The 13,003-nt window shown below is 38.9% G+C and overlaps 1 protein-coding gene across 10 annotated transcripts in view; it reads right to left on the bottom strand.

The window, feature by feature from the left end:
• Positions 1 to 13,003, bottom strand: part of grin2bb (glutamate receptor, ionotropic, N-methyl D-aspartate 2B, genome duplicate b) — a 139,335-nt gene that overhangs the window by 95,904 nt on the left and 30,428 nt on the right. For all 10 annotated transcript variants that reach the window (XM_054778232.1, XM_054778234.1, XM_054778231.1 and 7 more), the window contains one exon: positions 9,889 to 10,563. In XM_054778232.1, coding sequence (XP_054634207.1) covers positions 9,889 to 10,563 — 675 coding nt within the window. The remainder of the gene's footprint in view (positions 1 to 9,888; positions 10,564 to 13,003) is intronic.

Here is a 13,003-nt window from a genome sequence, read left to right as displayed (position 1 = left end):
GTTAGTAAGATTAGCTAGCTAATTAGGATTCATGTGCTGGACTGTTAAAAGGCCAGGGGATGGCAGGAGAAAACCAAAAAAAAAAAAAAAAGCCTGCCGAAGCTTTCTGACAACGTGCTGTAACCTAGTGCAATGCTGCCACAGTTCCTGTGATCTCCCAAATTAGTCAAGCGGTCCACGCGCAGCACTGCTGATGAAGTGGACTGGTAATGGGAGGAGAAAGAAGAGAGGGCTGGTTTGAGTCTATTTGAGCGGTTCAAGTTGAGAAATGCACCAGGTAAGAATGTGAAAAGAGTGTGGACATAGAATGCTGATGGTGAGATAACATCCATGAAGAGAGAACACTGCAGAAAGGGAATAAGGACAAAGATGGATAAAGGATATAAACCTCATACAATGTTCTATGTCTTTGCCGTTTGTGTGTGTGTGTGTCCGTGCATGTACTGGATGTGTGCGTGTGTGTGTGTGTGTGTGTGTGTGTGTGTGCGTGCGTGTTGTGAGGCGTCCTGGGAGCACTCAGACGAACTCCCTCCTGTTTTGCTCTCAAGAAACAGCACTAACATGAAATATTTAGATACACAAAGCTGCAAATTATACTACTGTTTGCACTTCTGTTGGGATACGATGTGAAAAAAAAATCCCAAAACAAAACGAATTTGTGAGTATATACGGAAAAGTCGCCACTGTTTGGAGAGGTGCAAAACTGTCTTTTTAATACTTTAAATACATTTGGAAAGATGCAGATATATACAGTACAGTTCTGTAAGCATAACATGATTAGGACAGAGCATTTTGCTTTTTCTTTCCCTTTTTGTGGCTTTTTTGCAACACATACCCAATAAGGGGCGTTAAGGGTTCTTTTTACATTTGACTATTAACATTAGTTAACTTATTTTTACACTTTTATGACAGTTACGAATGGTGCAGTGTTACTTAAAACATCGCCTGTATAGTTAGTAAATTTAAGATGGCTACAGTTTGATGCTGGAACTGATTATTTTGGCTGGATGGATGATTTAGTCAAGTAACAAGTACAAAAAAAAAAGATAGCCTGATGTTGATGTACACTTGGCATGTATTTTATCCTTAGTGTAATGACAGAGGAGCACCTCAGGGCTCTGTTAATGCACTGAAAAATTGTAAAATTAGGATTTAGTTCTGACAAAATTGTGTTATTTCATATTCTATATTAATACACAATTTAATTAATTCAATTCTACTATGAATCTGTTTATTTCCATTCTAAAAATGTGACTACATTTTATTCAAAAGATCAAGTTTGAATCTGCACATGCTCTTTCCCATCATGCTTTGCTGCACTGCTCTGTAAATAGTTGTTAATATTACGTGTTTAATGTTATATAATTTGTTTCTTGTCATTCCATGTACTATTGGTAGTTGTCCTGTGTGTATTTACTTCTGTGTTATCTCTCCTCTTCTATTCATATGACACCATCACTATGGTTAGTGTTCTGTGCAGTTAACCCCCTTCCTGTTCTGACTGTTATGTGCTGAATGAACAATGGAAAAGTACATCCATTTTCCAACTGTTCCAACTGTCTTTGGGCAAGGTTTGGCCTACACTGTGGACTGGCACAATAGTGTACTATAATTGGGAATCAATTGCTGGCTTGAAGTTAGATGGTTATGAGTTTTATAGTTAAATAAATGAAACAAATATAGCGTATATCAATCTGGTAAGAATAGATGAGCATAAGAGTTACTTAGTATTTGTAATCACTCAAAATTAATATTGCAAAAAGTCAAATACACCGTACTTAATCTTTTCTTGCAAGAAGACACATTAGCAATATAAGATTTGCTTACCAATTCTGTTTAGACTGTATGTGATAAAAGCAAAGAGATTTACTTCATTTAAAACTGTACTGTAAAGTTTAATTAGAATGTTGTTGTGCAAAACATTCTGACAATTTTTCTCAGTAAATGTTCCCAGTTCCCAGTCAATGTGAAAGATGTCACAAGTTACTCTCAGCTTTGACAAAAACATGTTGCAGGCCCTTACTATTATTAAGAAGCAACTTACTTTCGGATGTTTTAGACTGGGACGCTTGGCAGAGCCTCACCAGTCATGATGAAAAAAAACAAAAAACAAAAACAAAACAAAACAAAACAAAACAAAACAAAACAAACAAAAAAAATATATATACACACACACACACACACACACACACACACACACATATATACATATATATATATATATACATATATGTGTGTGTGTGTGTGTGTGTATATATATATATATATATATATATATATATATATATATATACATATATGTGTGTGTGTGTGTGTGTGTGTGTATATATATATATATATATATATATATATGCTAGCTAAGGCTGTTAAAAAAAAACAACAAAAAACTAAGGTGGTAAAAAATAACGCATTAACTAATTTATTTAAGGAATTACATACATTTTTTTTGCGTAATTAACGCATGTGCACCAGGGCAAGCACACCTCTCTTATGACTGCAGAAGGAGGCAGTGTAGATTCCCCACAGAGACACACACACAGCGTGATGCTCTTTCTCTTACCTGAACACATCACCAGCAGTGCACTTCCAACACAATATATGCATATCGCACTCACAAACATGTCTCAACTCCTCGGAACGACGCAGTTTCATTACAAGAACATGAGATGCATTCAGGGACACTCCAAACATAACGGAAACAGCTTTATTATGTGTGTATGTGTGGTCTAAATAAACAGAAAGACAAAGAAAAACATGAAGTGAATATTGTTATCATTCACTTTGCAACTTTTAATGTGGATGTACAACTTGCTGCATTTAAGTTTGCTGAGAAATCCCAGAAAATACACTGAAAACGTGTACATTTACTTAAAATTAGGTGACATGTTTGAACGCAACACTCATTGCTCGTAATAACGCACTTAAAGTGTGATTCAAATGTTCTGCTACAATTAAAGACACCAGTGTTAGGTAATTGATTTTTAGACGTGTGGTATCTTTTAGCTTGATTTAAATTTTCAGTTCATTTGAAGTTGTTAATACAAACAAATGGTTTAAACACAGTGATCAATCTGATTACATTCTTTTATCATTTGACAGCCCTAATGACAACATAAAATATTAATATTTGTCCATTGAATTGTATTTGAATTGCTGAAATATTTTGAGTCCAATAGTTTCCAATATTTCCTTTAGTAAAAGCGGTGAATTTGCACAGTTCCTGATTGTGTCTTCCGTCACACTGCACACCGAGTTGGATCATGGCGGCTGTCAGTTTGTGTTTGTCAGTTTGTGTTTGTCACCCTGTCGCCAATAATATAATGTTGCAGAAACATTTATTATACATCATGACTTTCTACAGCCCACGTAATGTCTTTAAGTAAGTGTTACATCATTATTCTTGCTAATCCCACAGTAAAACACATAGAAATGTCATATGGGAGGCACGTGCAGCAGCTGTAGCTAGCAGAAAGTCAAATGCAGTCAAGATAATTTTATGATCTGCTGAATTGATAAATTAATTTGATTGCCAAGATGGAGGATTTTATACCCAAACTCACCAGGAGGCAATCAGACCTTTTGCACCAAAGTATCAGAACTTTTCCTGGAGAAGAAAAGGCTGCATCTACTTCATATACAGATAAAAAGGTAAGAACACAAATGTTTTCCAGTTAATTAAAAAAATGAATAAATGGGACTAAGTAGTATCTGAACACAATTTGTAGACATTTTTTAAACAAAAGTGAATTACTTTTCTTGTTATCCTATTAACCTGTGTTAGCAGGAAAAAAACAAACTCCAAAAGAGTCAGTGCCTCACCAGCCATGAACATCACCAAACTCACTGCTATTAGAGCTACCTTAACCAAAAGAAAGGAGAGGTGAGCTATTTGTGTTTTATGTATATGACTTGCAACATTTAAATTGTACTTTATTTACAAAGCAAATCTCCACTAAAACAGTGTGGTCATCGTATTTATGCTATTTTGTGGTGATTTGTCCTTATAGAGCCATAATGTCTGAATTGAACATATATAAAGATACTAAGGGTTGAAGCAAATATTCTTTGCCACTTTGGTGAACTACTCAAGATCAGGTGGCAAGCTACCTGTTGGAGACCCCTGTTTCACACTGACAACGTATAAAACTATACAGACAATACAAAATGATCGTTCATGTCTCATTAAAATGATTAATACAAAGTTTGGATCAATATGGGCAGATGTATTACTCTCACAGCCAACAGTGTTGTCGTTTGCAGCATCAATCGTCTTATTTAGATTCATGGAACATCTTCGTCACATTGACCGTGCACAAATGGAGCAGACAAACCCGTCTGGGTGACGTCTGAGATGGACGACAAACATCTCCTGTGTTACTGATGTGCTGTGCTGACAATTATGATTCATTTTCTTGGCTGAATGTGAAAGGAGACAAACTGATCTTCTATTAGCCACTTCAGCATTACTCTTGTTAATGGACCAGACGGGACACTGCTGGTGTTACTTTAGCACTGCTGTCACTTCTAATGTTACTTTAGTCTGGAGCTGTTTGTCTGTTTAAACTGGCAGGCAACTCTCTGATAATGGTGGATTACGCAAGTGTGGATGAACATTGATAGATACTTTATTTATCGCCAAGAGAAATTCACATCACCATCTCTACCACCGTTTCTGTTCATGCCACAGTGGTTCAAACAGCTAAAAGTGAACATACTATACATTCCCACACCAAAGAAAAGTGGAACCTCCAATTTCGAACACCCCCAAATTCGTACAATTTGTGGAGTTCATGAATAGTAGATAATATGGGTTAAAATGTGACGAGATTTCTCGTTTGGAGAAGCTGTCTCGTGAGAACAGGGCAACCAGAAGCTAATCAGACTGAACTATAGCATCGTTACTATGAATGATAATAAACGTAATATGGAAGTTGCAGTGGGGTAGGCAATATTGGAAGGGCACATTAAGTGCTTTACACACATTTTAAGTAGCATGTGGCTGTTTATCCATCAAAGTTCAACAGCTGCGGCGCGTGTTAATATCCAAACAGAAGCCGTAGTAATTCTACATTTGATCAAATTTACTAGATTTACCAGATCAAAGCACGTAGATGTTCAGACTTTTCTGCACCCTTAATCACCGTTACCATTAATCACCAGGAACACCAATAATGGCACAGGGTTTCCGCTACATGTAACTGATCGTGGCGCACCATCACGACAAAATAAAAGCCACCACACCTTAAAAAGGAGGGTTTTTTTAAACTTGAAAACAATGTTCAGTAATATATTGTATGAATGAATATATATGCTATATAGATACATACATGTATATACAGGTAGCTTATTTATGCACATATTGACCACAATTAGTTTGAAAACAATTTAAAGTATCATCACAATGTTTCACTGGGCTTTATTTTGATAAAAATGCACCAGAATCTTCTGTCTGTCCTGTTGGCACTTATGTGCGACCAGATAAAAGTATGCGACCCATCTTGTGTTGACGTTCACTTTGTTCCTTATTATCGTGAGAATAAAAAAATAGTCCGTAAAATGTGTAGTCAATTGACGACAGCTTGTCACAGGCTAAGCCTATCTATGCCAGCGTGTGTGATCACTCACATTTCAATCTCATTCGATTTTATGGCATCTTTGTTTACACATTTTGCCTGGCTCTCACTGCCTCTCTGGCGGCGGCAAGCTAGCTCGTTTTTGTCCCACGGGCAAGCTACAGTACAAGTACATCACATTCATGGGGTACATGCTAACTTACTTGCTTAATAAGTGTCACTTAACAATCTTGCTCTCTTGTTATCATTATAATACAGTAGTTATGGCTTGTCTTCAAAACACTAGTTTTGTGTCTAATTTGTTCAACATAAACACGTTGTGTGTCCAGCTTTAAGATAATGACACTATCCCAAGGGTCTCCAACAGGTAGCTTGTAAGCTAGCAGTAGCTCGCCGGCTTTTAATTTAATTAAAATAATTAGCTTTTAATTAAAAGCTTTTCAACATGCTAACCCACGCAAGATAGTTTTCGTGGCATGTGTTGGCAGTTCCACACTGCAGACATGTTTGTTGTGTTTTGGCAGCCTGCGCAGTGTGAAGGAAAGTGGGAGTAGTACGCTACCCAAGACTTTAGGGCAAGACACTACACTGCACGCAGGGATCGCTGCATGCTGCAATAGTAGGAGCTACAGGTGATCAGCTTTTGTGATTGGCGTTGAAAGGCATTTATCAGCATTTGCCGATCACATGCTTTATATCGTCCGATATTGATCAGTGACCGATCGATCAAAGCCTCTCTAATTAAAAGTGATATTTTAAAACTAACAAATCAATCAGTTAATTGACTGTTAATGCTCCCATCCCTGAACGTGACAAACAAAACATAATCCAAGCAATTCTGTTGACGTACATTGCTGCGTCTGCCAGGTAGCCAAAATGTTATTTTGATTGTGAAGTGTTATAAACAGTCACAAATGATTTTTGTTGTCTGTGCCATGTATAACACGAGAGATGCAATGTACCCTACCTGAGTGGCTGGTGTCACATCCTTAAAAGTAGGTGTGAATGACTTTGTCCTGACATTTAGGAATATATGTGTTTGGCAAAAGGGAATTTAATGACACCTTGTCCCTCCCTTTCATTCAGCAGGGGACATTTCACCACATGGGAGCCACAGTTCTGTGGCTGATTCACCCAGCTTTTCCTATCGACAGACACTTTTTCACCCTGTGAGAGATTAGGATTTAACATGCGGCTCCTGTAAGACCTCCTGCATAATTAAAAGTAACGGCAGCCATTGTTGGATGGGGAAATGAAACAATGCAAACATAATGAATGTTCTGCAAAAGAAACTTTAAGGAAAGCGATGTTTTTATGAGAAAATGTTGTGCATCTTTGGCTATACCTTCTGTACTCTGAAAACAACTGCTGTAATCTCCCCAAACACAGGCAAAAAGCGATTATCATTCAACACCAGCATTGAACACACACACACACAACAGAGACTAGCACACAGCTTACGTCCCAACAATAGATCTAGAAGACCTCATTAGTCTCCATAGCTGGAGCTGAGCAAAGGCCCGGCACTACGCTGTCACCGTGTTCTGCCAATAGCGATGCAAGGTAGAGTGGGAATTAATGGCTAAATGGAAATGTGCAAATTGTTTCGTGCAGATTGGGCCTACCTGCATCTGTCACTGATGCACTCGCTCATTATAAATCGCTGTTGAAGAGGTAAATAAAACTGGCCATGTTGTTGTTTGTGGCCGCGCCATTTCTACAGAGAATGCGTACCACTATTTTTGAAAATGCTATTTAAATACTGCAAAAGCACACATGTGCAGTCAATGTTTTCAAATTGAAATCTAATAGGTCTGAAGAAGAATGTAGAAGTCATTTTTTTTGGACTGGAGTGGAACCTCTGAGGTTGAACAGAGTCATCTGCAGGACAGTGATCAACCCCTCGATCGGAAACAGTTTTGAATTGCACTCCTGTTGATGTTTTCAGGTCAGAATAAAGTTATAAAACAATGTCAGACCCTGTGTGACCCTGTGCCTCCTTCTGCTGTCAAAACCGAGGTGTGACTTGCCATGATGTGCATGCATTACCTACGTTAAACATGTCTTCATAATTAATTAAATAATTTAGTTACCTCCGTTATACGCATTATTTTTGACAGCCCGAATATGTATTCATATTTATTCACAATTCCTATTCCCATTTGTATTTTCAACTGTTAAATAGCATAACTTTGGTTGACTTTGTACACACAAACAATATATAAATACTGTATACAATGCACCTCTAGATTGGATGCTAAACTTTTCGTTAGCCTGTACTTGAGTATGTGTAACGACAAAAAAAATGTAATCCTAAACCTAACAAGTTTAGAATAACCTCATCCGTTCCTAAATTTGCGATAACCTTGAGAATTGTGTGGGTTTGATCAAGAAACACATTGTGGTACACAAACAGGAACAATACAGTATCTGGAGAAACATGGACCGTTCTCCTTTGAAGCAATCTATTTTCGATCATATTGCCCACGTCTGTTTTTACATTTTGACGTATTCATTCATATTCGTTCATCTGATCAAAGTCTTATCCCTCCATCCCCCTGAAGACACAACTGCATTTTTTTTTTCCCTTTTTGATGTTTTTACTGCAGGCACTGCTTTTGTCAGACAAAGACCTAGCACTTCCTTTCTTTTAGTCCCTGTAATTGCTTTAATACTGTAAGTCAAGAGAAATGTATAAGAAAGTGGTTGCCATGCCAACTGTGTCCACTGCACTCATCCGGCATTCTACGTGAAAGGTGTGTTTGTGTGCATGGGAAAGAACTGAAAAAAGGTTGAACAAAGGAAAGCAAGTCAATTGTAATCATAGGGAAGCGTGTGTGTGAAGCCGTCAGACATATCTCAGCACTTATTTACAACAAAGGGAAAATATTGTATTCCTCACAGTAAGCATTTCACTGCAGGTGGAATTCCCTCTTCTCTCTAACACACATAATACCTAATATTTCCAGCACTGTAACATTCTGTCTAAATGCTCCAAACATAATTGCTGCAATTCATCAAATATCGTTAGAATATTCAAATAATTATAACAATCAGGCTGATTAAAGCGTTAGTAATAAAAGATGGGAAATATTCCATTAGTTGACACACATATGATACTAGTGTCATCTGAAGAAATCCTCTGGTGTCAGTATGCAGATTTACAAAGCAACTCAACTGCACTTTGGGAAATACAAAAAAGTAACAATTCATTGCTTGCATTAGCGACAGTGAATTAACATTATTAGGAAATGATTTTTAATCATAAACGGGGCACCCTTATGACAAAAACAGAGGTACCTCGGTTAATGTCCACCGCAGTTAGCACATTTTTCAATTAACATCCAAAATGTTTGCTAAAATCTTGCCTTAGCTTGCATTCACCTGCTTGTTTACCATCCAGTTTGTTTACGCCGCCATCTTGGATCATGCGCTGAAGACGAAATCTCACGATACTTCACGTGATCGCATAATGAAGGGGTCCCTAACCACCCGGCCGTGGGAAGCTTTCAGGTGCAGTGATTAAAAAAAAAAAAAAAAAAAAATTGGAAATAACTACATAACATTTTATGTAAATGCATATCAATTTGGGAAATATGAGCCATTATTTTCTTGAAAGACAGTTACAAATCACAATGGTTTTTGCATGTATATGCCATTTGTTGTGAGCAACCTGTCCCACGTTGTTCGACGATCCTTGATGCTAACGTGTGTGTGCTAACTTTCTCCCATGCTGCACAGATAGTCTACTATCCTGTATTTTTACCATTTTTCTTTCACCTCATATTTGGTCTCAAATGCTGATACTATGTGGGAATGGATAAGGGTAAGTTTTGATGACTTATTGAGTGCTAATGTGTTTTTTTCTTTAATACAGTAAACAGCAAGGTACATTTTTATTGGTTCTAGAACGTTGATATTTAGTTATATAGTTATATATATTTTAACATTTTTGGAAATTGTGGTTGGAGCAGATTAATGGGTTTATTTTGTGTTATTTTGTTAGTTGATGGTTTGTGGGTTTTTTTGTTAAATGTTCAGTTGTTCATGCATTTGTCATTTATAATTATTTTTGCATCATTCTGTGCATATAAAACTATTTTTGGGTATCTGGAATGGATTAATTGGATTTACATTATTTTCTAAAGGGAAAATTTGCTTTGGTTAGAGTTCATTTTGGTTTGAGTCGAACCTTCTGGAATGGATTAAAGACGTTAACCAAGGCACCACTGTATCACTTATACTGTGTAAAGCTACAAGTTTTGTCTTTTTGAAGCTGATTCCATCTTTTTAATATACAGAGAAGTCTTCCTACCTTGGCTGCCATGACCATGGAGGATCCTCCTCTGATGCCCAGAATGGGGATGTGAGTCTGAGCTGAGATGAAGTCCAGTATCTGAGCGATGGCCTCCTGGTCCGTGTCATCACCAAAAACAACGCCTTGCAGCGAGTTCCTTGTCATTTGTGCACAGATTTGACGGATGATACTCTTTGGATCGGTCTCGTTCATGGTGACCACCTCCACTTTTGGTGGGTAGGGGATATGCAGGAAGTCCTCTTTTTCAAGTCCCGCTCCCAGGGCCAATTCACTAGAGTTCCCTACCAAGATGACAGCAATACTGAGAGAGCTGATGAGTTTGGGGTTGATTGGCGGAAGAGCTTGTGGTCCAGGAGAGTACTGCGGGGGGATGACAACGCCTCGCTGCGTGCTGCCTCCCCTCGGGCCACCCTGACCTACTGGGGCTCCTCCTGAACCTGTGCCTGGACCTCCAGCCCTGCGTGCCCCGCAAACAGGTTGCAGGAGCAGTGAGATGATGAGGAAGGGCAGGAGCAGCCGCGGCCAGTGATTCGGGTGATGCGCTAACTGTTTTTGGGGCCGAATAGAGGAATGAAGGGGGCAAGAGGAGGAGGAGAGAAGGCGTTTGTCCTGAAGGCAGGATGGAGACGGAAGGAGGCTGACAAGCATTGCGGAGTAGTGTAAATTCCGTCCCTACAGGAAGAGAGACAAAAAACAGGATATTAATTGTTAGAACTGTGGTACTACCAAAGGTGATCCAACACAGCGGAAACAAGGGTCAGTAGGGACTTGTTTTGGGGATTACAAGCACAAATAGGACAATATAACAAGACACTAAAGGAAATGCATGGAACCGACTGGCTGTAAAGGAATCGGGTGACACAAACAGGGGCCTCCAAACATTCCAACTTTTATTTCTTCTTCTCCTCAAGCAACAAAACATTTCCTCCTACAACACTTCACTGCTGTCTAAAGTCAAGCGCAGACCTATTATTTTCTATTGTTGCTATTATTTACAGCTCCTTTATTCGCAGCCACACAAAGAGCAGCAGAGTGGAGCACAAAGGAGATGGAGGAAGGTGACAGATGTGGAGAAACACAATTAGTCAACGCTTGATGAGAAAATGGTCATTTGGGTGGCTGAACGTGTGTGTGAATATGCACAGATACTGTATTACATATCAGAGATGGGCATTTGACTAGATGCCCTATAATAAGCAAAATAATGCTGCCTGGAGAAGTTGTGCCATAGCAGAGAACAGAGTAGTGCATTCTATTGTGGCTCAATTGCATGAACTATCAATTCTTCACAATCGACAGAATTCTCAGCAACCGATTGATTGTTATGCCAATCATTTTAAATGTGGGCATATTTTCTAGACAGGAAAATGAGGTTATGTGTTCATGACTTATTTACAAGCATTGCGCAAAAACTATTTACTCGATTTCCACACAACTTTCAAGTTGATCCAATGCAGGGTTTTTATTTTGGCTTTTTTCAAGGTTGTGGCACATACTTAAACATTTTCCTTGATTTATCACTGAATATTTCTGCAAGAGATAGGTATGTGTGAAGATCCTGATTCAATTAAGATTGTGTGTTCTGCGCTCAACTGAGTGCCATTGTTATAATGCTCCAAATTATGCAAACCTTTTAGACGAGGCATGAATGTAGGACTTGTTCGTCCTCTTTGCGCACACAACACCTTTGTTCATCTTTTATTTATCAAATCCTCAACTTAAAAAAAAAAAAAGCACCGGCATTGTGAGTACAGTTGAAATCTGAGAGAGGAAAAAACTTGAAGCAATGTGTGAAATAAGGCAAGCTAAAGGGAAGGCAAAATGAAGAGGAGGAAAGGCAAGGAGCTCCACATGAAAAGAACATCTAAGAGGTCTAATTACCCGAGGTTTGTCAGCCTTAATTGCAGGTGCACACGTTAATTGTAAACTAGTTAAATTCTCCATGAGGACAAAGAGCCAAGAGAGAGAAAGGCAAGGAAGAAGAGGAGGAGGAGGAAGAGAGTGGGAGGAAAGCAGTAGAGAGCAAAGGAGAGAATAAATAGAGACATCCACAAAAGAGACGGAGGTGGAGGAAAGAAATGGCAAGAAGAAACCCAGAAGATGTATAAGGAGGGAGAGGCTGAGGGGCCACGAAGCACCAGAAATATGGAAGAAAAGCAGACATGAATAGCAAGCTGACGAAGAAGGAGAACAGAAGGTTAAAGCAGCAGGCTTCGATTATTTAAATAATAAAAGTTTGACGTATCAGCATATGGAAAAAGGATGTTAAATATAAAAAAAGAGCAACTGACTACGCGGAGCGAGGGCAAAAGAATCAAGCAGGAAAAAAGTCCACGATATAAGTGTGACATAGCGACAGTTGCCCATTGGAATATGCGTTTATGCGTAACAGCCGGTGCTCCGTTGCCATAGTAACAACAATTCAAATGTGTCTCCACATAACACGGTGATGGACAAGAAGATACACACAACTTGCGCAGCTGCAGCATCACGCACAGTAACGCGACAATTGACTTTTTATTTGACAAGCTGGCAACTAAGGATAACACAAATGCACAAGGTAGAGTAATGCACTACACTGCAGATAGAGATGAGCCGGTTGCGCCGCCTTTTAGTGTACCTCACATTAAAAATGTATCTCCAAAAAGCGCTACAGGCACGATGTAGACTGACAAGAGAGTACGAGCTGCCGGGTCATTTGGACTAATCAGCACCATACAACCTCTCCACTGTCGTAAAGGGCTTCTTAATTAATACCATCTAAATAGTGGGTGTCACAAGCGGATCATTTAACTCACAGATATCCAACCCTGCAGCAAGGGCTCTCACTTGATGTACACTGACAGCATTTATGCAGCAATTACACTCACATATGCAGCGGCGTTAAAAATAACTGGTGATGAGCGGCTGCACAAAAGCATCTGCTATGAAAACACAAAAGCATGATGAGCACAGTAGTTCATACAGGAGGTCAAGCACTTTTTTGGGTCCTTGAGTTTAGAGCCCTCTCAGTACATGCGCAGCCTCTGTTTACACAATATACTGTACAGAGATGGACTGTATGTGCCCTTTTGCACACGTGCTGCCAGGGTCATGCGCATGCAGAAGGCGC

This window comes from Dunckerocampus dactyliophorus, chromosome 6, assembly GCF_027744805.1.
Source record: "Dunckerocampus dactyliophorus isolate RoL2022-P2 chromosome 6, RoL_Ddac_1.1, whole genome shotgun sequence".
In the NCBI taxonomy this organism is placed as follows: Eukaryota; Metazoa; Chordata; class Actinopteri; order Syngnathiformes; family Syngnathidae; genus Dunckerocampus; species Dunckerocampus dactyliophorus.
Note: the sequence above shows the minus strand (reverse complement) of the source record. Positions and strands in the feature narration are given on the sequence as shown.